General features: G+C 41.4%; 1 protein-coding gene and 1 long non-coding RNA gene across 2 annotated transcripts; one reads left to right on the top strand and one right to left on the bottom strand.

Annotated features, from left to right (window-relative positions):
- The first annotated feature begins 755 nt into the window (after positions 1-755).
- Positions 756-24,007, top strand: LOC109872885 (uncharacterized). Its single transcript, XM_031807837.1, has 16 exons — positions 756-971; positions 5,516-5,674; positions 6,097-6,143; positions 7,947-7,990; positions 8,265-8,345; positions 8,984-9,081; positions 10,340-10,402; positions 11,780-11,900; positions 12,116-12,525; positions 14,540-14,620; positions 17,974-18,105; positions 20,222-20,357; positions 20,981-21,138; positions 21,301-21,507; positions 21,755-21,905; positions 23,028-24,007. The coding sequence occupies exons 1-16, from the start codon at positions 948-950 to the stop codon at positions 23,210-23,212; spliced, it is 2,097 nt and encodes a 698-aa protein (XP_031663697.1). The 5' UTR covers positions 756-947; the 3' UTR covers positions 23,213-24,007.
- Positions 8,924-13,291, bottom strand: LOC116358115 (uncharacterized). Its single transcript, XR_004205967.1, has 3 exons — positions 12,899-13,291; positions 11,342-11,542; positions 8,924-9,049 (listed from the first exon to the last, which is right to left on the bottom strand). It is a non-coding gene; the product is annotated as an uncharacterized LOC116358115 (long non-coding RNA).
- Positions 24,008-25,924: the final 1,917 nt, after the last annotated feature.

The following is a 25,924-nucleotide window of genomic DNA, read 5'->3' as shown; positions in this document are numbered from 1 at the left end:
TGGACAGTTTATCTGTTTATCTGAGTGGATTGAAAATGGTGGTATCATACCATGCTTTTAGTCTTTTGTGTTGTCGTTTCGTTTTATATTCAGTGTAGTGCATGACATGTCTGCTGTGTGTGTCTGCTAACATTGTCCACTATAACTATTGAACAACTGAAATCTAAACATGAAGAATTAACATCAGGGTTAATAAGAGATTATACAAAAGATGGTTTTAATGTCTGGGTTTGCCCAGTCGCATACACATACCAATTAACTTTACATGTAAAAAATGTTTAGCATGTTTAGCAGGCCTGCAATGTTTGGGTGGGGAAAATATTTTCTTGATTATTTAAATGTTTTGTGCCCTCAAGAAGGGTATAATATTGCAACAAATGTAAATACTGTATTTTTTGTCTAAATTGTAAAATATAATTTATGAATAAAATACCTTTGCTAAGTGTTCACTCAGGAATATTAGAATTGTTTTAATTGGCAAAAGTAACCATCTTAACATGTTGACTTATATCACTAAAGCCCGACTAAATGATCACGTCAAAATCCCAGTCATGACAAAAACATCCCATAACAAAAGCGGTGTGAGCTGTAGCACTGTTTGTTGTGTGCAGTTAGCCAGCCTGAGCCAGCGCCTGCCTGCTGAGAGTGTGATTATGGGTGGCCTGCCTGGTCCAGGCCGGCCTGCCTGTTTGTGAGGGCTGTCTTGGACAGTAATGGTTCACTGCTTCTATTGGATTATGAGAGGGATTTTAAACTGGTACTAAGCCGCAGGGCTGTAGACAGCCTGCGGAGCGCAGGAGCTGTGTGTTTGGGCATGTGTATATAGGGGTGTGTGTTTGTGGATGTGTGTGTGCATGTGTGTGTCCTGGAGTCCCCAGCAGTCAGCTTGTCTCTACTGTTTTCCATTGTCTGTGGCCAGAGGTGGAGAGAGGCACAGCATCTGAAATATGAACCTATTCTGCTTCTCTCTGGTAAGACACACGCTTGCTTTAATGAACCTTCTCTTCCTTGTATTTTGTATTATTTTTTTGGTGTCTCAAAAACTCTTACATCTCAGACAGGGTTGTGGATGTTTACTTCCTGAAATGAATGAATTAAAATGGAATTGACCACATCGCCAGGACAGACTGTCTTGTCTCTGCGTTCCCTGTCCAGTCCCTCTCATAATCTGGCAGATTGCTCAGTCAGGGAAAGGATAGGTAGCACAGAGATGTTATTGCTGTTGACAGGGATCTGACATGGACTCTCTCAGAAGGAGACATAAAGGAGATTGAGCTTTCAGTTGTACTATGCTTTAGAAAGTTATCAAAATACATTTGTGTATTGTAGTTGTTGGTCACGTCGTGTTTTAGAGCTGACAGATCATTTTAATAGGAGGATTAAATGTTCTGAATTGATGAAGCGGCAAATGTTTTATTAATTGGTCCTAAAATACAATGTTTCTTTGACAAAGTAGGTTTCTCTTCAAAGGCATACTTTTATAGAGGTTGACAAATAATCAAGCAAGACAGTGTGATGCTTTTGAACTTAACATTTCCTTTGTAATGTAACTTGAACTTTGAAGAAAAGTTAAAAATAGTATTCTTTGAATACTGTTGACATAGGGGGGTTATGAAAATGGTTAGGACACAGTTAGAGAGTCCATTTCCCCTATACACATCCTGGATGAGTCTCCAAAAACTGGTTAGCAACCTGTGACAATAGCCCACATTTAAGAAAAAAAAAAAAACATGACTTGTTTTTATAGAATGGACATTAGATGTCAAATTTGAAATATCTTTAAAAATAAGAAATGTTTTTTTTTTTCATGTTTTTTTGCATAAATATTTTTAGCTTGTTTGGGATTACTGGGTGAATGTGGTCGACATGGAGCTCCATAGAACAGATCACGGCTCACCAGGTTATGTAGAGAGGAACATGTCCTATTCATGGATTAGGCCAAAGTAATCACCCCAGAGTCATCATTTAATCCCCCATGCTCACTGTGTAAAGTGTCAATGCAGCTACTTCATTTGTTGTTGGCATGTTATGTACACTTCAGAATTTGACTTTTACAGCAGGTCTGACTGTAACCTAAGGTAGGATTTAAGACACAGGTAACTAGGTTGGCTTAGCACACCATAGGGATTCATAACAGACTTTAGGGGTTTCCGAGACTAACCAACCCCGAATATGAATACAAAAATTATAGTACTAGAGCAGTGCTCAAACACACTCAAGGGTCAAAGGTCAGAAGGACCGTGTCTTACTGTGTGTCATACTATAATCAGATGTATTTTATCAAGTCTCCTAACCTGACCTGGCTAGCCTCATTCCCCCTGATTGGAAGAATCCACCATGTCATTCCTATCCAAATAGCATGTATGGAACTTGCAACTAGACAGTGAACTTGGTGAAATGGTGTGTTAAGATCAGAAAGAAAACTTAAAGATTTGACTGTTTTCTACCATCACCTCATGCTTATGACAACCAATATAACACAGTAACAAGTCACGGAACTTGGCAACGCGTGAATTTTGACCATTGAGTATATAAACAATACCCTATGGAATAGTCTACTGAGAACATAAAGCAGGGGTTCTCAAACTTGGGTCTGCCGAGGGGGTGCAGGGGGTCTGCGGAGATCCAGATCTCAAAATATACAAAATATAAAAATAAATAAAATAATGAACATAATATATTTTTTTACATTAATATCACTAACAACAGATATAACGAATTCTGGGCAAGGGATCTTTGGAAAACATTTAGAGGTTGTAATACAATACAATACAATATAATGAAATATAATTCATCTATAATGTATCTTCGTAACCCAGTGCAACATGGGCCTGGGAGGCTCACAGGGATATTGGTATCCATAGTACTCCATTATTATTAAAAGTTCTGGGACACTGTAAAGTCCATGGAGAATAAGAACACCTCCTCCCAGCTGCCCACTGCACTGAAGATAGGAAACACTGTCACCACTGATAAATCCACCATAATTGAGAATTTCAATAAGCATTTTTCTACGGCTGGCCATGCTTTCCACCTGGCTACTCCTACCCCGGACAACAGCACTGCACCCCCAACAGCAACTCGCCCAAGCCTTCCCCATTTCTCCTTCTCCCAAATCCATTCAGCTGATGTTCTGAAAGAGCTGCAAAATCTGGACCCCTACAAATCACCCGGGCTAGACAATCTGGACCCTTTCTTTCTAAAATTATCTGCTGAAATTGTTGCCACCCCTATTACTAGCCTGTTCAACCTCTCTTTCGTGTCGTCTGAGATTCCCAAAGATTGGAAAGCAGCTGCGGTCATCCCCCTCTTCAAAGGGGGGGACACTCTTGACCCAAACTGCTACAGACCTATATCTATCCTACCGTGCCTTTCTAAGGTCTTCGAAAGCCAAGTCAACAAACAGATTACCGACCATTTCGAATCTCACCATACCTTCTCTGCTATGCAATCTGGTTTCAGAGCTGGTCATGGGTGCACCTCAGCCACGCTCAAGGTCCTAAACGATATCTTAACCGCCATCGATAAGAAACATTACTGTGCAGCCGTATTCATTGATCTGGCCAAGGCTTTCGACTCTGTCAATCACCATATCCTCATCGGCAGACTCGACAGCCTTGGTTTCTCAAATGATTGCCTCGCCTGGTTCACCAACTACTTCTCTGATAGAGTTCAGTGTGTCAAGTCGGAGGGTCTGCTGTCCGGACCTCTGGCAGTCTCTATGGGGGTGCCACAGGGTTCAATTCTTGGACCGACTCTCTTCTCTGTATACATCAATGAGGTCGCTCTTGCTGCTGGTGAGTCCCTGATCCACCTCTACGCAGACGACACCATTCTGTATACTTCCGGCCCTTCTTTGGACACTGTGTTAACAACCCTCCAGGCAAGCTTCAATGCCATACAACTCTCCTTCCGTGGCCTCCAATTGCTCTTAAATACAAGTAAAACTAAATGCATGCTCTTCAACCGATCGCTACCTGCACCTACCCGCCTGTCCAACATCACTACTCTGGACGGCTCTGACTTAGAATACGTGGACAACTACAAATACTTAGGTGTCTGGTTAGACTGTAAACTCTCCTTCCAGACCCATATCAAACATCTCCAATCCAAAGTTAAATCTAGAATTGGCTTCCTATTTCGCAACAAAGCATCCTTCACTCATGCTGCCAAACATACCCTTGTAAAACTGACCATCCTACCAATCCTCGACTTTGGCGATGTCATTTACAAAATAGCCTCCAATACCCTACTCAACAAATTGGATGCAGTCTATCACAGTGCAATCCGTTTTATCACCAAAGCCCCATATACTACCCACCATTGCGACCTGTACGCTCTCGTTGGCTGGCCCTCGCTTCATACTCGTCGCCAAACCCACTGGCTCCATGTCATCTACAAGACCCTGCTAGGTAAAGTCCCCCCTTATCTCAGCTCGCTGGTCACCATAGCATCTCCCACCTGTAGCACACGCTCCAGCAGGTATATCTCTCTAGTCACCCCCAAGACCAATTCTTTCTTTGGCCGCCTCTCCTTCCAGTTCTCTGCTGCCAATGACTGGAACGAACTACAAAAATCTCTGAAACTGGAAACACTTATCTCCCTCACTAGCTTTAAGCACCAACTGTCAGAGCAGCTCACAGATTACTGCACCTGTACATAGCCCACCTAAAATTTAGCCCAAACAACTACCTCTTTCCCAACTGTATTTAATTTTTATTTATTTATTTATTTTGCTCCTTTGCACCCCATTATTTTTTTATTTCTACTTTGCACATTCTTCCATTGCAAAACTACCATTCCAGTATTTTACTTGCTATATTGTATTTACTTTGCCATCATGGCCTTTTTTTGCCTTTACCTCCCTTCTCACCTCATTTGCTCACATTGTATATAGACTTGTTTATACTGCATTATTGACTGTATGTTTGTTTTTACTCCATGTGTAACTCTGTGTCGTTTTATCTGTCGAACTGCTTTGCTTTATCTTGGCCAGGTCGCAATTGTAAATGAGAACTTGTTCTCAACTTGCCTACCTGGTTAAATAAAGGTAAAATAAAAAATAAATAAATAAATTATACATTTTTCAACTTAATACTTCTTGTGTTCCCCCAAAAAGTTTAATTTACTTTCTGTTTTACATAAATACACTGTAATTTAAGCTTTAAAATGGCAAAATTATCTCCCTGTCTCATGGCAAAATGTGTAGAATCGCAGGATATAATCTTTAAATCTGAAACAACAAAAAGTCTCTCTGCAAAATCTCTCTCTGATGCAAAGAGGTGGGCCTTTAAAATGTTACTTCCCAAGGCCCGAAACTTGGTTTGTTTGGCCATGCACTGCCGAAGTCATAGTAAACCTATGAGGGGGTCCCTGATGAATTTGCTATCACAAAAGACGTCCTCGACTCCCAAAAGTTGAAGAATCCTTGCTGTAAACCACAGCAATCAGTGTGTTTATACTGTTTTATGTCTTTCCTGTCCCTGATCATGTTGCTCTCTTTCCTCTGGTCTAGGAGGGCTCGACGGACAGCCTGTATGAGCCTGCTCTCAACAAACACCCAATCATCCAAGAACACAGTTGTAGAGTTCCCAGTCGACACAACAGCCGACACAGCAGCCCTGCTCTGAGGGACAGGGCTAAGTGGAGAGGCTCAGATCCATGTATACCCACAGTGAGTTCTACCAAATATTTAACAAGATATCAATACACAAACTAATGTACTCCCTAACCCTAGAAAATTATTGCACATCAACACTGTTGCAGTTTCTAGATTGAGCATATATAGATCATCTATAGGTGACTATCCAGATAAAGCAGGACCTAAAGTAGACCTCATATCAGGCCAACAGCTTCCAACACACTGACGTTAGTCTCCAACAATAACAAACCAGTCAGACATTGCTGGTGACCTGTGACTGCAATCTGCTGCTGAAACTTCAGGTCATTGGATGGATTGGCCTGAAGACCAACTTTTCTGTGTAAGCCTATATCAATCTCTAAGTTTAATCAGGGTATTTGGAGATGGCCTACTTGTGCAATACATTATGTGTGCCAGTTCAATGCAGTTTTACATTACATTTATTTTCTTCCCAGGAGCTGTCCGAGGCTCACAAATCCCATTTGAAAAAGAAGAAGAGAAGGTATGGAAGTTTGTATTGTTTAAGGCTTTCAGTCAATAAATGCTTTGGTTAAAGAAAGAGTGAGGGGTTTAGTTAACCCCTGAAATGGATACTAAGGCGTGCTGCTTACTGTATACCTCCAGGAGATGATGAGTTAATCAGGAGTTCTCAGCAGGTCCACCGTTAATGTTCCTGTCCTTTCATGCTGGCCTTCACTCTCTAAGCCTCCAGGGAGCTGTCTGTTTGGACCTTGGTCCATTGCTCAAGTCCATTAGAGGGCACCTATTCCATAATTTTCACATTGGAACAAGGCCATAGTTCATAGTCTGGTTTGACCGAGGATTCAATTTTTTTTAAATGACCCAATAGAGGTTTAAGTTCAAGGGTGTTCCTAGGGATGTTTCTTTGTAATGTTAATTCAAGCAGAAACACACTGAAAGCTGAAGACTTTTTCTCCATATTTGACAAATTACAAGCAGTCTACCTTCATTTTTATTTCACCAGGTATTTACCAGGTAGGCAAGTTGAGAACAAGTTCTCATTTACAATTGCGACCTGGCCAAGATAAAGCAAAGCAGTTCGACACATACAACGACACAGAGTTACACATGGAGTAAAACAAGCATACAGTCAATAATACAGTAGAAACAAGTATATATACGATGTGAGCAAATGAGGTGAGATAAGGGAGGTAAAGGCAAAAAAGGGCCATGGTGGCAAAGTAAATACAATATAGCAAGTAAAACACTGGAATGGTAGATTTGCAATGGAAGAATGTGCAAAGTAGAAATAAAAATAATGGGGTGCAAAGGAGCAAAATAAATAAATAAATTAAATACAGTAGGGAAAGAGGTAGTTGTTTGGGCTAAATTATAGGTGGGCTATGTACAGGTGCAGTAATCTGTGAGCTGCTCTGACAGTTGGTGCTTAAAGCTAGTGAGGGAGATAAGTGTTTCCAGTTTCAGAGATTTTTGTACCTGATCTCCTTCACTTAATTCTACTGTAGTAAACAATTAAAGATGGAACTCTTTTCTTAAAGATGTACTTCTCTCCAAAGATCCACAAACAAATTGGCAAGCCCAGTCCATTTACTGACGTAGGTGGAACATAAAACATGTTTACAGTTGTAAACATGGAGCCTATAGCTAGCCTGTGGTTGTGTTTAACTATGATATTAGATCAATGGTGTGTATTGGGTGTTATGGTGCAATTTCACGAGAGTTGGGTGGGATTAGGATTAGATTCATTGGGATAAGAGTTGGGATATATAATATTCTTTCTCGTTTACATTTATTGCATGTATTCACCTATTGTAAGTCTAAAATGTAAGATAAAATATTTCACAGAATGTTGTTGGAAATACAGTACCTTGGATTTGGATTTCCCAGAATTTTTATTTAGGCTAGTGGTTTACAGAATGACACAGACCCAAACTGTTAAAAAAATTGCTATTGCATGCAAGGAGATGGGTCAAAATGTAGAATTGTACTGTGGAAATGACTTGTGTAATTTTTGATTGCGAGTGAATCAAACAGTTGCGTTATGACAAATCTTATCAAGCACTTCATTGTTGTTGAAAGATAAAATCCAGTTAGTATTGTGTGTTTCATGTGTTCATATTGCAACCACAGCACCAGACTTCTCCTGAGGTGTTGTTAGAGCCATAATATGTCATCATCATAGACCATTAGTGACATTTAACTAATATGGTTAAACAACAACATTCTGACAAAATGTCTGCGTATTGAGTGAATGCTTTGCTGGAGACAACTTGTAGAGACAACCTCAACATTGACCGGAATCTATTTTCATTTGTCATTTCAGATCACATGTACCAACAACGTCAACATCGGACAATGAAACCATAGGTTAGTACAACAAAAATGATTGCAATACACTGACGTACTCAGACGTGTTTGAGTGAGCGTAAAATCACAGGCTTCTTACTAACTTGGCTTTGATCCTGCTCTCCAATTTACTTGGAGCTGCATAGTGTGCACCCAATGCTGCACCCAGTATTAGTAACCTACTTGGCTGTGCTAGACCTACTGGCTTCTGTACTTGGCTCCCTCTTAGCCTTGCTGCCACTAATATAGAGACCTTAATGGCCTCTGTTTTCTTCCCCTGAACCCTCTATTGCAGATAACACAGACACTAATGTCTACTGGCAGTCACTCAGAGAGAAGCAAGATTTTGTTCACATCAAGAATAATCACAAAGAAGGTAAACGGCCAGAAACATATGTCAGCCAAAGAACATAAACCCCATGTTTCATTTAGGGTATGCTTGCTAAGGCCCGAGAGAGACACTATGTGTGTGAGACAGACTTGTAGGATTTAGTTAATGATTACAGATACAGACAGACCTACTGATGCTCCCCATGCTTTTCCAAAGTCAGTGAGGAAGGAAAAAACCTACCTAGTGTTTTATGATGAGGGATTATGTTGAATGGGACAGCTTAATGAGAGCAAACAGGGTGTCTGTTGGCTGTAAAAAACTAACTGAGGCTGAGACAAATGGCCCAGACAGTTTCCTTTGGATTCTGGTTCATGAGGCATAGTTACAGTAGGTAACCCTACACCTGCACATCTACAACCAAACAAGTCAAGATTGTGGTGTGTGTGTGTGTGTGTGTGTGTGTGTGTGTGTGTGTGTGTGTGTGTGTGTGTGTGTGTGTGTGTGTGTGTGTGTGTGTGTGTGTGTGTGTGTGTGCGTGCGTGCGTGCGTGCGTGCGTGCGTGCGTGCGTGCGTGCGTGCGTGCGTGCGTGCGTGCGTGCGTGTGTGTGTGTGTGGTACTGACAACAACCTACTGAGTACCAGAAAAGTAGTCTAACCTTGCATTCTTGCCTGTGGTTCCTCAGAGATGGGTCAAGGTCCTTGTCAGAGAAGCGTGCTGGCGGTAGAGGACAGAGTGGAGCAGCTGAACTCTGAAAGAAGAGAAAAAGAGCCCACAACTCAGGTAATACTATACATATCATCATCATCATCATCATCAACCTCATCAACTGTTTGACAAAATATCAATTGTAGGCTAGCACGATACCACAAATTCGATTAGAGATATTGGACTTCACTTTTCAAATGACAAAGGTAACTGGATAAACACTTTTCCCCTGAAATGAGCAGCATTGGCTTAATTTACCCAAACAGGTGAGCTCAAATCACCTGGCCTTGCTAATTTCATCAGTGAGGGATATATGGTACACATGCAATATTCTCTAGGTAAAAGTCACATTTTGAATTTCCGACAGGCTTTTTCTAAATTCTTCCCTCTAATGCCCTCCCAGTCAGACATAAATCTCTAAAACGTATGGCCCTTGTTTTTCACTTTCTGTTTGAGATATAATCACTTCCTGATTGAAATGCTTTACTAATGAATTCCCCAGACACAGAGCTTTTTGGTTGTGTAAACATTTTGGGTCATCTTGAAATACAGAGAAAGCAACCTACAGTCCCTCGATAATTAGCACCGTAGCCTACATTAGGCCTACTACAGCCGCAAATATTTAAGGACCTGGTGATGGTTGTGGTGAAGTCCACCCTAGGCTCCTATCCTCTTACCACAAATGTGTTCTTTGTCTCCCGCCAATTCGGGTGAATTAATTGTTTTATTAAAGGTGAATTATCTGTTTATCAATTCCTGCGATTGCCGCTAAATTTACCGTTAATCCCCACCATTTCTCAATAATCTAGAACGATAGTGTTTGGATAACTTATTATTATTCACAGAATGTATTATCAGTAGGCCCATCACATTCATTTATTTATTCTCATTCTTGGAGCGGACCCGTTTCCAGAGCTCACAAACCACGATACACTTGTGAGAAATACGTTTTGGAATATTTCATTTCATTTAAGACTTTTCTGTCAATTTCCAATTTTATTTGGAGAGCTCCATGTTTGTTTGCATGTGTCTGGTTCCTCCATCCCGCCAAAATGTTCAGTGATCACACATAGAAATACACACGCATGTCACGTTTGGGAGTCAGTAGGTCTATTGTGAGTTGAGATACATTGGGAATAGAGATCAATTTGTGAACAGTCATCAAATAGTATGATTACGTCTGATTTAGACGAATTTACCAACGTAATGAATGATATATAAATAGCCTTTTATGTAGTGCCATGTTGAACATTAGGCCTAACCCTGGTTTTCACTAAAAGCATTGAGGATATAAGTAACTCATTAAACTTGTATTGTTATTTTGTTTGTGCAGGGGGTGAACTTCGAGGCCTGGAACCCAAACTATGAGCCTCCTGACAGCCATCAGCAGAACATGGTGAGTGTTATTGTCAGCAGGGGCAGCCAGAGACCTCATGCCCAGTGTATGGTGGTGTACTGATGGTGTACCTTAATACATTTTCAGTATTTATCTGAAAGATATACACAATAAATACAAGAAATACTCTCTTGTTTCATGCAGTTCTAAATACTGACCGTATGCTACAATAGACGACACAGTAATTGTAGATTGGAGAGAAGAACAATGCACTATGGCATTAGCACAATCTCCTATGGGACAAGCAGGCAGCAATCACTTTAGCAGCACAGTGATAATTATTAGTAATGCAGTGCAGATGGCAGAGCATGGAAATGGTAATCCCTCACCCACATGGCCCCTGAGCTGCACACGGTTCGGTCTCTCTGTGTTAGTGTGTTTGTCTGGATGTGGCACGCGGATCGGTCTGTGTGTGTTAGTGTGTTTGTCTGGATGTGGCACGCGGATCCATGTATGTGTCAGGACATGTGCCTTTATGTTTGTTTGTGAGACCAGAAAGGATGTAGCAAGCCCTCTCTGTGCTTCTTTCTCTACATATAGTATACCCAGCAAACCGGCAAGGGGAATGTGAGCACACATGGGTTATTACATGTTGTGTCCGTTTATATGGTTCTTCTGTATTTGGTTCTATCTATTTGAGATTTTGGCACAAAAAACATTGCTGGAGCTGGCATATGTGTATTTATTGGGCTCCCGAGTGGCGCAGCGGTCTAAGTGGTGTCTCAGTGCTAGAGGCGTCACTACAGACACCCTGGTTCGAATCCAGGCTGTATCACAACTGGCTGTGATTGGGAGTCCCATTGGGTTGCACACAATTGGCCCAGTGTCGTCAGGGTTTGGTCGGTGAAGGCTGTCATTGTAAATAAGAATTTGTTCTTAAAACGGACTTGCCTAGTTAAATAAAGGTTACATTTAAAAAAATAATTGTGTGAAATGTACCTTTGCATTTTATTTTGGTGAGGTTTAAAAATGTCCGGTCCATCCATTCCCTCATCCTTCATCCCACCAGTTGAATTACAACTAATAGATCAACCAACATCCTCAGGTGACTGGGAAGGCACCATGTGGTACAGTTAGACCTACTGCTCTGCTGGCCAGGATTGTCAGGGTGGTTGGGGTGAGGAAGAGGTAGGCTGTGAACTGAGGGTAGGAGACGTTAGGTGTGTGTCTGTGGCGGCGGCCATATCACAGACACTCCTCCACTTGAATCTTCATGCTGACTCTATAACCAGTGCAAAACTAAAGACAAATACAAATAAGACAAAAACATGGCATGTCAAGTTTTCACTTGACAACTTGAGAGTACTAGGCATTACATAATGCACACTGATATTATGGACACTGATAGCCTACTCTACCCATATTATTCTGCTGCAGACTGGGGATGCGGAGGCTGACATGGCTGAATCTAAGGGAAAGCTGAAGAGGTTCCAGAGGCTAGTGAAAGTGAAGAAGGGAAGCCAGATGGGACTAGATGATGGAAAGACTGACAGCAATTGTGAGTTCTAATGGATGCACCTTGGCTCCAAATTCAAAGACAGAGCTGCCTGCCTGCGTGAAACACAACAAACCCTATGAATACAAAACCCTAGAATAATAGGGGCAACTCTCATTAACAATTGAAAGCTGATGATTTTATTGTTCTTTAAAGAATACATTACGTATCTATGAATGAATAGGACTAATAAGTCCTTTATTTCTCTTCTTGTCCAGGTCACTTGGCAGACTCTGTGTTCAGTAACGACAGTCCCGTCATCACCTGCATCGGGCTGGGGAAGAAGACAGAGAAGAAGTCCTCGAAGGCTGACCCACCATCGCCACAGAAGCAGCAGACTAAGGAGACCAATGGGAAAGCTGTGGAAGGACCTTGGAGAACTGGGGTTCACGACCACCACTGGGGCCTCACAGAATTCCCTCCACCCTGGGATGTCCCCTACCATACCTGTCACCGGCCCCCAGACGAGCCCCGGAACTATGGCTTTGACTTCACCCTGCCCCGAGCAACAGCTTGGGACCACTTTGAGAGTCTGGTCCAGGAACTGGACAGCAAACAGACGCCGCCAGTGTTCTCACACCAACGGGTCATCCGCTCGATCACAGATCTGGACATCTCAGAATCCACGGTAAGATATGGTTCACTAAAAGGAGCTTACATACAGGTCTGACAGAGGTATTGTGGGAAGCTGTGGGACTGGTGTTTCCCAAATGATTGCTTTGTAGGGAACACTTCCCCCTACACAGGCAAATTTCTATTTGGTATTCATTTAACAATGAACAAGCTTATTAAGGTAATAGAAACGGAAACTGCAATATGCAGGCTTTGTGGTAATTCACCCCTTCCTGTGCTCACCAGTCGCTTGGTCACTTCCTCATAATTTATTTTACTGGTTACAGTGAACTATCAAAAAAACTATGAAGACAACAGTTTGTGACATAGTCTGAAAAGTCTTTCAACCTTAAAAAATTGCAATTATGGCAAAAAAAACAATTACTCACATTATTACAACCCCAATCAAGCAGTCATCAATGAGGCTTTCTGGGTGCGCTGAGGATTATTCAGTGTCTGTAGCTTGTTGACCAGACTTTCCACCTCCCACCTAAAAGTACAACACATGCATGTCTTTCATCACAGATAAACAGACTGTGTAGAGAGAGAGTCACATCCTGGCTGCCTTAGAGGAAATGTAGCTGCTCTGCACAACTGTTGCAGTACAGTAGGTTGTTGATATGATGATTGGTTAAATAAGCAACAGCACAGTTGTTTTTTATCAACAACAAAAAAAACTGACCAGCAGTTATTCAGATTCAGCACTATGCTTCAGAGGAAACCGTCAAAAGTCTTAAACAACGACACGAAGAGCAAGACAAAACCAAAGGTGAGATGATTTAAAAGTACGGTTTTTTTTTGTATAAAATGTGCTTTTTCGATTTGTTGTTGTAATAACAAAAAACTACATTTTATATGGCTGAGCATTTTGTTTAAACATTTTTTAACTTAAAGTACTTGTTGTAATTTAAAAGGAAAAGTTGTAAAGCATATTTGCCAAACATTAGGCTGTATTACAGCGGTAACTCAGGATATTGAAAATTAAGAATCACTCAAAAGTTTGAGCTCATTATAAAAGCAATACTAGCATTTGTTGCTCTTGCTATTTGACCATTATATCTGTTAGAAATCATTAGCTTTCCCCAGTAGGTGACAGTGACTGCAGCCGGCCAAGGTTCACGGTTCACTAACGGTCAGATGATCATTGCGGGGCCACGAGCCAGGGTTTAATGTAACAGATGTTGGATGAGAGCCTCAGAATGACCACAAAAACTAATCTAATGGGTCGCCAGTGAACAACGGACCATTGCTTTTCACACAGTCACATTTTTTATGACGTTTATGCAGATTATTATCTTTCAATTAGCATAGTGCAGATGAGCAGATGACAGGTTTAAAGGCGAACAGCAGGATGTACTAGAATAATAAAATCCATAACAATAACACTATTATATAACAGGAATACAACACACACAAAAAATGGTAGCACAAAAATGACATGAAATATTATAATATTCAATGTATTACATTGGATTTAGTATAAGAGATTTACATTACATCACTTTATGGCAAACAGCCGACCATAACTGATACAAACTCCATTAGCTGTAGTGCAGCTGAACACCACTCAGTACTCATCCATTACCATACAGAAGTACTCATAATACTCATGATATCAATAGTAGTAGTAGTACAAAACAACAATACTACAAAGACAAGGTTTGGTTTGGTTTGGTAGCTTTAGAAAATGCATCTGTAGAGTTCAAACTGAACCTGCAGTTATATCATCAAATCCAATCTTAGTCAAATGCAACATAAGACACAATAAGTACAAAAAAGATTAAGAGAAATCTCATGAAATGCTATAATGGAGCCTGGTGGTAATACAGACAGTACTATGTAAATACATGATCAGAGGAACAGCCAGGTTAGATGTATGGTTTACAAGGTATAGGCCTACTACAGACATTACTTGTTTGTATTGTGCTGCTTTGAGTTCAACATAAACACAACAGCCAGACAACATGTGTCCTGCTGTTACCATCTCAAACACGTTTTAATCTGTAAAGTTAATCTCTCATCTCACCCAGCGCTCCACCAGCTTTGGCCGATTTGACTCACTCAGACATCAACCAGCCCCAGTGAAGCCAGAGGAAAATGGAGGTGCTTTGGTATGTGAAGCATCTGTCTGATTTTGTCGGCTACTTCAACAAGTAATTCCTTATAAGTGATACTGTAAACTTTCTTCATTGTTTCTAGGGATGTGACGGTCATGGAATTTTGGATGCCGGTTATTTGTCAGCCAAATGACCGTGGTCGCCATTTGAATAGCAAAAAAAAATGGACAAATACATTTTCTCCTCTCCTCCGCTCATGACCGCATGTGCTGCCATAGAAATAGAATGACTAGAACGGTCATCCCCATTCAAGTCAATGATGGCATAATGGGTGGACTGGGGGCCATTGCAAGCGTACTCATAACAGAGATAATTTTGAGAAGAGGAGAATCTCACTCGAATCGTATTAACACCCATTGTGTACGTTTCCCATGTGTCGTCAATGGGCCACGGTGCATTATGGGTGATTCTGGGACAGGGAGATCTCTCCTTCAAGAATGGGAGTCAATTGGACGCTAAACAAAAAAAAACAGCATTAGCATGAATTACTTGAACAAGAAGTACAACATTACAAATCTTTTCCAAGATGTGAGATAATTAACTTATTCTCTGTAATATTGTACAGCTTTGAAATCGTGACATTGCATACTTTCGAGGAAAATAGGCAGGTTTCTCGACTCATATCCACAACATGAACGCGATTGGTCGACAGTCTGTTGGGTGGGGCGTTTATACGTGTCTCCATTCATTGGCCACTGGGATTCATATCTTCTCCTTTCTAAGTATCTCTGCCCATAGGAACAAAGCAGTAAGTCATAGCAGGAAGTGTACCCATCAATATGTGCAGTGATTTTTTTTATTAAACTCAACTGACATGACTTAGGTGATAATGCCCGAAAAGCCGGTGTTTGGTGGATATATTGGCACGGGTGTTGGCAAACCGTGCCAATATATCCATCAAACACCGGCTTCGAGGGCATTATCACTTTTATACAATGAGTTATATCTACATATCCAAATAATGATTCACATATTTTCATAAAAACATTATTTTGATGAATTTATTCATACTATTTCATCCTCCCACAAGACATAGTCCCGACATAAATCTAAGGTTGCTACCCAAGCCGACTGGTCGTTCGTTCTATTGGTTCGGTTGACAGAGTAGATAAGTCTTTTTGTTCTGTATCTATGGACGTGACCCAGTCGTTCAGTCTTTTTGTTCTGTATCTATGGACGTGACCCAGTCGTTCAGTCTTTTTGTTCTGTATCTATAGACGTGACCCAGTCGTTCAGTCTTTTTGTTCTGTTTATATAGACGTGACCCAGTCGTTCAGTCTTTTTGTTTTGTATATATAGACGTGACCCAGTCGTTCAGTCTTTTTGTTTTGTATATATAGACGTGACCCAGTCGTTCAGTCTTTTTGTTTTGTATATATAGACGTGACCCAGTCGTTCAGTCTTTTTGTTTTGTATATATAGACGTGACCCAGTCGTTCAGTCTTTTTGTTCTGTATATATAGACGTGACCCAGTCGTTCAGTCTTTTTGTTCTGTATATATAGACGTGACCCAGTCGTTCGTTCTGAATGTTCCATTGCCACACTGGCTGGTAACGTTCTTATTCCTTGCTTGCTAGGTAGCCAACTACGGCTAACTTACAGTCATGTCAAAAAGTGGATACAGAATTACAGCAGAGTAGCTGTATTTGTGTTTGTTTAAACTGTTTTCTAGTGACATTTATTTGTATACAGCCACAAAAAGGAGCTAATAATGTGCGATTTCGCCTGCATAGAAAATGTGCTCTCTGATCAAGACACTGTTGTTCAGAAGAGCTAGCCAACAAACACAGCTAACACAATCACTTCAAACTGAAGCTGGAAAGACTGCAAACCAGCTGCATTTCATTTAGTTTCACCTGTTTTCTATTGACATTTGTTTTTATATATCCATAAAAATGATGACAGCTGATTCATGAGTTCGACTAGCTGAGAAAAGCTGTCTTACTGTCTGTCTCGTCCCGACTCCCTACACCTTCATTACTATGGGACAGCTGAAGATCGAATTTCAAAATGTAAACAATGTTGCAAATGTCGGAGAGGCATACAGCAAAGGTTAATACAAATCTCCGCAGTTGAAAACCAAATGCTAGTCTAAAATAAATGGGAGATAATGTCTAGATGCTTTTTATAGTGGAGATCGAGTTTATAAATTGCCTGGCAGGGTTGATGAGACAGTGAATTGCGCAGTGAGATGGAACAGAGTAAATGGGCATTTTAATGTCATAGCTTTAGCGGGTGGTAAGTTGTGGAATAAACACCGGCTGGAATGCAATTTTTTAAACAATCATCATCCAGGATTAGATCCACCCGTTGTATAATGAAAATACATTCCATTGCATGAGCCACATAAATGAAATGAACATTCCAGTTGTTGTTACACGTGGTCAGCCACTGCGAGGACGATCAGCTGTTCATCCTGTCTCCCTGTAGCGCTGTTTTAGGCGTCTCACAGTACGAAACATTGCAATTTATTGCCCTGGCCACATCGGCAGTCTTCATGCCTCCTTGCAGCATGCCTAAGGTACGTTCACGCAAATGAGCAGGGACCCTGGGCATCTTTCTATTGGTCTTTTTCAGAGTCAGTAGAAAGGCCTCTTTAGTGTCCTAAGTTTTCATAACTGTGACCTTAATTGGTCTTAACGACAGTTCCACAGGTGCATGTTCATTAATTGTTTATGGCTCATTTAACAATAATGGGAAACAGTGTTTAAACCCTTTACAATGAAGATCTGTGAAGTTATTTGGAGTTTAACGAATTATCTTTGAGAGACAGGGTCCTGAAAAATGGGCGTTTCTTTTTTTGCTGAGTTTACATTACCATGGAAATTATAGCATCACAATACCAGGCAGCCATTGCGAATGTAACCATGAGTTTACCAGTCAAATTCCAATCCCGTTCTATTCATTCTATTTCCATGGGTGCTGCTGCTGAAGTGAAGGGGACTTTGCCTAGGCAACCAAAGACTTGTTTGCTACAACACCTTGCTTTTGTCAGCAAGGAGCAACAAAGTTTCATCACATTGTAAAGAGTTCAAGTTACCGCAGAAACAGATTCAACCGCATGAATGCCTGGCCGTCCTGTCTTCAGATTGTTCCACAAAAAAAAACAATGGTTTCAAATGGTTATGACGTCTTTTTTTGGAGGGGGGGGGGGGGGGGGGGGTTGATTGGTCTTCATCCATAATCGGTGGTTACACAGTACGGTTATTGTCCCAGCCCTAATTGTTTCAACATTAGTAGATTTGTATCTATTTTTCCTTTATTTCATCTTTTTTAATTATGTTGCTGTATCGTAGTTTAAGCATTTCAACTATGTAACAGCAAGTGTATGTTGATATGTGTGCAGTCTGCAGAGGGAGAGCAGGTTAATAGTGACCAGACCAGATCAGGAGGTATAGGCAAGAAGATGAAGGCCATCTCACTGACGATGAGGAAGAGGATGGGAAGGCAGTACGCTAAAGCCCTGTCAGAGGAAATGGTGAGTGAGATGAAGCACGTTGTGGCAAACAGATCAACTGTGTTTTCTTTTTCTAAATGTTTTAATTTGAATAATTTTAAGGCGAATAGGCACCTTCTGAAGAAAACAACCCCAGAGCCCGTCTTGTTATTTTGTGATTTGGACCTGTTGCTTCTTGGTGACGGGAGGCAGTATTGAATAGCTTGGATGTGCCCAGAGTAAACTGCCTGCTACTCTGTCCCAGATGCTAATATATGCATATTATTAGTAGTATTGGATAGAAAACACTCTGAAGATTCTAAAACTGTTTGAATGATGTCTGTGAATATAACAGAACTCATATGGCAGGCGGAAACCTGAGAAAAATCCAACCAGGAAGTATAGGTTCTGTAAAAATGGCTGTATGTTTTTCTGTGACTTGGTGGTGACCTAACATAATCGTTTGTGGTGCTTTCGCTGTAAAGCCTTTTTGAAATCAGACACTGTGGCTGGATTAACGAGAATTGTATCTTTAAAATGGTGGAAAATACTTGTATGCTTGAGGAATTTTAATTCTGAGATTGTTGTTGTTTTGAATTTGGCGCCATGCACTTTCACTGGCTGTTGGCGAGGTGGGACGCTACCGTCACACATATCCCAGAGAGGTTAACCTCTTGTAACTAGGGAGCACTATTTTTTATTTTTGGAAAAATAACATTCACAAAGTAAACCGCCTATTTCTCAGGACCAGATGCTAGAATATGCATATAATTGACAGCTTAGGATAGAAAACACTCTAATGTTTCCTAAACGACTACATTGCGTAAGTGGCCAGCAGGGCTCTCAGAGTGATTCTTGCGTAAAAGACAGAGGTAGTCATTTTTCCTCTCGCTCCTACTGAAAAGCCAATTGTCCCGGTTGATATATTATCGAATTGATATTTGAAAAACACCTTGAGGTTTGATTATAAAAAACGTTTGCCATGTTTCTGTCGATATTATGGACATAATTAGATTTTTTTTCCCGGCATTGTCGTGACCGCTATTTCCGGTGGATTCCTGAACATAACGTGACAAACAAATGGAGTAATTTTGGGTATAAAAATAATCTTTATGGAACAAAAGAAACATTTGCTGTCTAACTGGGAGTCTCGTCAGTGAAAACATCCGAAGATCAAAGGTAAACGGTTAATTTGATTGCTTTTCTGATTTTCGTGACCAAGCTTCCTGCTGCTAGCTGGACATAATGCTATGCTAGGCTATCGATAAACTTACACAAACGCTTGTCTTGCTTTGGCTGTAAAGCATAATTTCAAAATCTGAGCTGACAGGGTGATTAACAAAAGGCTAAAATGTGTTTCACTATATTTCACTTGTGATTTCATGAATATGAATATTTTCCAGTAATATTTTTTGACCGTTGCGCTATGCTAATTAGTGTAGTTGATGACAATTCTCCCGGATCCGGGATGGGTAGTTCCAATTAATGCAGAGGTATAGGCTGGTATGTAGGAAATGTACAGTAAGACCAAGTCCACATAAATTAACAATATAAAACCAACAGAACAGGAACCTTGGAAGTGAATAGTATAGAATGATAATACAGTGATCATAGAGTGGTAATAGAATACAGTGCATGGCTCCTCAGGAAGTAAAGAAAGGAGGACTATAAATTATGACGAACAAGTTAGGCTTTTAGTCCATGTCCAAACACTGGTCAGTACAGGAGAAAGACTCATTAACACGTCACCTGGTAACCAAGTAATTTGTGAAGCTAAAAAGACACAACCCTTCTCTCACAAAGAGAACGAGGGAGGTACAGTCGGAGTAGGTATAGGGGGATTACACACAGCTCCTGCCTATGTCAAGTCTCAGTTATAAATGGCAAGGCAGCTCTGTGTGGATTAAGGACTCAGAGAGAGAGGAGAGAAGCTCCTCTGTGTTCTTGCACAAACTGCCTGGGATACTGAGCCGTTTTGGCACACGGAACATCTTAGAACCCTGCCCCCACCCAGCCCTCTGATTAGTTTAGCTTTCTCCTTTCCTTCCTCCTCAACCGCCATGCTGTGAGAGGAGATGAGGAGTGACGGCATAAGGAGAAAAGGAGGGCAAAGAAAATAAAAAAAACGTGACCTGTTCTGTTGCTTTTTTACTGGTAGTGCGACGAGACGGAGAGAGATGAAGAAGGAGAAGGGGATGTTGTTTACGGCGTCCATTCATTTCCAAAAGGACACAGAAAGTCCAGTCACTCTCTGGAAAGCCTCTACAGTCTCAATAGTGGACAAAGCTCCTCCAGTAAGCACACAGCCAACACCTTACTGGATTAAACAAGTTCTCTCTTTACTAATGCAATTTTAGTTTAATCTGCAGTTGATTAAAATCAAGTGTGTAGTCTCATCTGCTAAGGCATGTTGTTGGACCTTGATTTACCCAACAAAGGATGCCTGACAAACATAATCACAGTCAAAAGTCTAAACTGTCAATATTTAATTCACCGCCATAACCATCGTACTGTAACTTAATATTATAATTGTTAAGTAGACTACTGTTAGACCAGCATCAATCATAGGAGGCTGCTGAGGGGAGGACTGCTCATAATAATGGCCGGAACGGTGCGAATGGAATGGCATCAAACAACTGACAACCATGTGTTTAATGGATTTGATACCATTCCCCTAATTCCGCTCCAGCTATTACCACAGGCCTGTCCTCCACAATTAAGGTGCCACCAACCTCCTGTGGCATCAACACTCATGAATAGACATCGCAAGGAGTAAAAAAACTAGCTCACTCTGTAGCATGATGTATGACAACACCTACCATGTTCACCGTAACACATTCGGCCCTGTGTTTGTAAAGGTTGTTGTGAAGCTAACATGATGTCTGTCTCCTACCAATCCAACTGTGCTGCGCCCTAGGTGGGGTTACCAGTGGATCAGACGGCTCCAGTAACAGAGACAGTCTGAGACTGGATGAGGAGCTGCCCCTTCCCTACACAGGCCAGTTCTGTGGCAGAGCCCGGGTCCACACTGACTTTGTCCCCAGTCCCTACGATACTGAATCACTCAAACTTAAGGTAACCTACCTGACTGAACCACCTGACTGAATTATCAAACATGTCCTTCAGCACATCCTCGTGGATTTTTAAGCAGTTGAGATAGAGCCAATGTCTTGCAAAGTAGCTTGTGTAGACCTAATACATGCATTGCTCAAGTAAAATGCCAATTTCTTCTTTCAGGTAGGGGATGTGATTGAGATCATCAGCAAGCCTCCTATGGGGATATGGACAGGCATGCTGAACAACAAGGTGGGAAACTTTAAGTTCATCTACGTAGACCTCATAGTAGAGAAGGTTCCTGAACCGCCTCAGAAGATGACACACAGGAGGAGCAGGAGACCCCGGCCCAAAACGCTACAGGAACTCCTAGAGCGCCTCAATTTGGAGGTAAACTGTCTCTCTCGCTCTCTCCTTGTCTCTCTCACGCTCTTCTCTGTCTCTTTCCTCAAACCTGCTGTCACAAACAATCGCTCTCAAAAAACTTGTTTCCTGCATGCTTAAAAAAACTATAAATTGCATCTTTAGAGAACCATACATTTCTGATGTCAACACAGTGATGACAGACAGGATTGAGATGTTTTTATTGTAACATGATGGCTTGCTTACCGATTGGTATTGTTTCTCTGTGTTGTAGGAGTATGCCTCCTCCCTGCTCCTTAATGGGTACCAGACAGTAGATGACCTGAGAGAGCTGAAGGAGCAGCATCTGGTGGAACTCAATGTGACTGATTCTGAACACAGACATCGTCTGATGGCTGCCGTCGAGTGCCTCCAAGAACCCCAAAGTGAGTCAGGGCAGTCTTTTCCCTACTTTGATTTCCAGGTGGGATGCAAAGGCACTCAAGACAACACCTGGGCCTTCTGGCATCAACATTGCCAATTTAAACAGATAACAATCCATATTCTTAGGTGAGGCGCTCCAGAGCTGCTAGTTCTGACAAAAACTGTAGGTGTGGAGGAGATCATAATTCCCTCTAAGCATATGTACTATATTTAGATTGCCAAAGGTCTGGTTTTAGATATCAAGCAGATAAGGAAGGGTATACCGTCAGCGGAGGAAGTGCTGTATCAGGGCCGTGGTATCAGGGACACAGATAAAGAGGCTAATGATAACTGGATAGCCAGCATTTACAGCACAGAGAACACAACAGGACAGTTACCACACATAGTTCAATACAGTCACAACCAATCATTCAGGACAGTTAACAAACACGGTTCAAAAGAGTTACAATAAACAATTCAGGACAGTTACAGCAAACAGCTCACAAAAGTTACCAATCACAGTTTAAAACCATTATAACAATACTGCTAAATTGACAAACTGTCTATTATAACAAAGTAATATCACCGCAAGAAGTGAACTTGCAAGAAGTGTGAACTTACACACAGTGTGTGTAAATAACAGGATATCAGCCATCTTGTCCTGGCCATAGCTAGATAAAGAAGATGTCTTACACTGCTAATACCTTAAGAGTCAGTTGCTAGAAGGACATGAAAGGAAAGGCTGAGTGGTAGTCAAGAAACATAACATTGAGTGATGCAAGACAAGACAAGCTACTAACAGGAAATGTCATTTTCAGAAGCAACTGTGGTTTGGGTGTTGCACCAGCCCATATATCTTGTTTTTCAATCTTATGCAAAAACTTTGGATCTTTTGAACTTAATAACTTTTAGCTGCAGTAACCAAAAGTAACAAGGTCTCAGACTCAGAAATTCAACAGCCTACATTAAAATTGAAACATGCCAGCTGCAATAGGCATAATATTTCAGTGCTTGAGAGAAAAAGGAAACTATGAAAAAAGTTATTTCTGCAACTCTGATATTGTGGGAACATGTCAGATTTGTGGACATAACATTTAAATAGACCACTATAAGCTCTCTAAGCCCCCATGTCTGTTCCATTCCAGGTGATGGTCAGAAGGAGGGAGAGTTAAACAAGGAAGCCAAGTCCCCAACTGAGATTATTAAAGCTGACCTGAACTGCCCCAGAGACTCTGGCTGCTACATGCCTTCTGACTGCTCAGACAACAGCAAGGAGGAGACAGACATGCCAGCAGCACTGAACCATCATCCTCCCATGGCTCAGACCTAACCGCCACCAGCAGATACACACTCCTCAGGGCCTTTCAGAAAAATGATCGATGTGGAACCATGCAACAATTGTCTCATGCGAAAGACCCTTTACGTAGGACAAGAGCACTCCTCTTTGCTTTCACACTGCATTCAGTATCAGTAGCCTATGTGGCTGGCATTGCAGTTATGCATTAACCCACTATTTGCACATAATTTCAACCCCAAAAAATCTGTGATGACGGTGAATTAACTTTTAACATAAATCCAATGACAATGTTGATTTCACGTTAAATTCACATTAGTTGACAACTCAACCAAATGTAAATCAAAACTAGATGTTGAACTGATGTCTGTGCCCAGTGGCTATCTACTGTACACCAAAGGCAGAACAGGCATTTCCTGAGTTGGCTTGGGTGCTGGTTTGTAATTGTTGATGATGATGTATCCCAAGCCTTTACAGTTATTCCTCAAGTCTCGCGAGTCATCCTGTCATAGGACCTGTGAAATCATTGCAGTAGGGTAGGCTTTGTTTTTAGCACAATGTGCAATGTCAACATTACTGTGTGTGGGTGTACAGTACATTTTCAGAGGTGCATGTGGAAGAGGGAGATATTAAATGAGGGTTTAAAACATTTTTCTACTGTATCTCAGATGTATGGTATTATTGAACATTTTGTTAAAGTGATTTGAGAGTTAGCAGCTTACTCACAGTTTTTTGAAAGCTCTCCTTTATTCTAGCAATTGTTTTACCAATGTACCAATGAAACAACTATGAAACGCAATATTTTTCCAAAAATAAAGTATTATAATTTTCTGCAGCTGTTAAATCATTTCTGGTGAGAATGGCACATGGGGATACAATGTTTTTCTTCTGAATTTTCATCAGGAAGGACAACCAGCAGAGGTTCGGCAATATAGACCTAAAATTGGTTGGTAAAAATTATTTAAATTAATTTATTAACATTTGCATAGGCATGAAATAAGCACACTGGATACATTTACATTCTTTATTTAAGCAAGTGGCTGATTTCAGATGGAAATCTGAGAGGAACATCACTCCACCCTTCCTTCAGAGCAGGAGTCCACATGGTGGAAGTGTTGTCCAAATCCTTCATTCACACCATATATCCTGGATTGGGCCTAATCCAACACAGGCCTATTTATTCCTAAATGTATAATCCTAAACTGAACAGATTTGACCATTCTGTTGTTAGCAGTGTGCCATTTATAATGAATGGAGAAATGTTTATAATAGCACTATCAGGACTCTTAAGGAACAGATCTGTCAAACACTGCAATTTAAAAATATACTTGTTTTGCCAACTCACACAACTATGGGGTTTATTATCGACTAGAAACACTTTAAAAATGACAGTAAGTACATTTGCACAGAGGTAAAAAATATATATATATCCATAGTGTATGATGTACAACTACACAGTCATGTTTCCCCAAGATAAAGTGACACATCTATTGCTTTATTTCCACATATACACTGCTCAAAAAAATTAAGGGAACACTAAAATAACACATCCTAGATCTGAATGAATGAAATATTCTTATTAAATACTTTTTTCTTTACATAGTTGAATGTGCTGACAACAAAATCACACAACAATTATCAATGGAAATCAAATTTATCAACCCATGGAGGTCTGGATTTGGAGTGACACTCAAAATTAAAGTGGAAAACCACACTACAGGCTGATCCAACTTTGATGTAATGTCCTTAAAACAAGTCAAAATGAGGCTCAGTAGTGTGTGTGGCCTCCACGTGCCTGTATGACCTCCCTACAATGCTTGGGCATGCTCCTGATGAGGTGGCGGATGGTCTCCTGAGGGATCTCCTCCCAGACCTGGACTAAAGCATCTGCCAACTCCTGGACAGTCTGTGGTGCAACATGGCATTGGTGGATGGAGCGAGACATGTCCCAGGTGTGTTCAATTGGATTCAGGTCTGGGGAACGGGTGGGCCAGTCCATAGCATCAATGCCTTCCTCTTGCAGGAACTGCTGACACTCCAGTCACATGAGGTCTAGCGTTAGGAGGAACCCAGGGTCAACCGCACCAGCATATGGTCTCACAAGGGGTCTGAGGATCTCATCTCGGTACCTAATGGCAGTCAGGCTACCTCTGGCGAGCACATGGAGGGCTGTGCGGCCCCCCAAAGAAATGCCACCCCACACCATGACTGACCCACCGCCAAACCGGTCATGCGGGAGGATGTTGCAGGCAGCAGAACGTTCTCCACGGCATCTTCAGACTCTGTCACGTCTGTCACATGCTCAGTGTGAACCTGCTTTCATCTGTGAAGAGCACAGGGCGCCAGTGGCGAATTTGCCAATCTTGGTGTTCTCTGGCAAATGCCAAACGTCCTGCACAGTGTTGGGCTGTAAGTACAACCCCCACCTGTGGACGTTGGGCCCTCATAGCACCCTCATGGAGTCTGTTTCTGGCCCTTTGAGCAGACACATGCACATTTGTAGCCTGCTGGAGGTCATTTTGCAGGGCTCTGGCAGTGCTCCTCCTTGCACAAAGGCGGAGGTAGCGGTCCTGCTGCTGGGTTGTTGCCCTCCTACAGCCTCCTCCACATTTCCTGATGTACTGGCCTGTCTCCTGGTAGCGCCTCCATGCTCTGGACACTACGCTGACAGACACCGCAAACCTTCTTGCCACAGCTCGCATTGATGTGCCATCCTGGTTGAGCTGCACTACCTGAGCCACTTGTGTG

The sequence above is a fragment of the Oncorhynchus kisutch genome, linkage group LG28 (genome assembly GCF_002021735.2).
Source record: "Oncorhynchus kisutch isolate 150728-3 linkage group LG28, Okis_V2, whole genome shotgun sequence".
NCBI lineage: Eukaryota > Metazoa > Chordata > Actinopteri > Salmoniformes > Salmonidae > Oncorhynchus > Oncorhynchus kisutch.
This window is presented reverse-complemented; position numbering and strand designations above follow the sequence as displayed.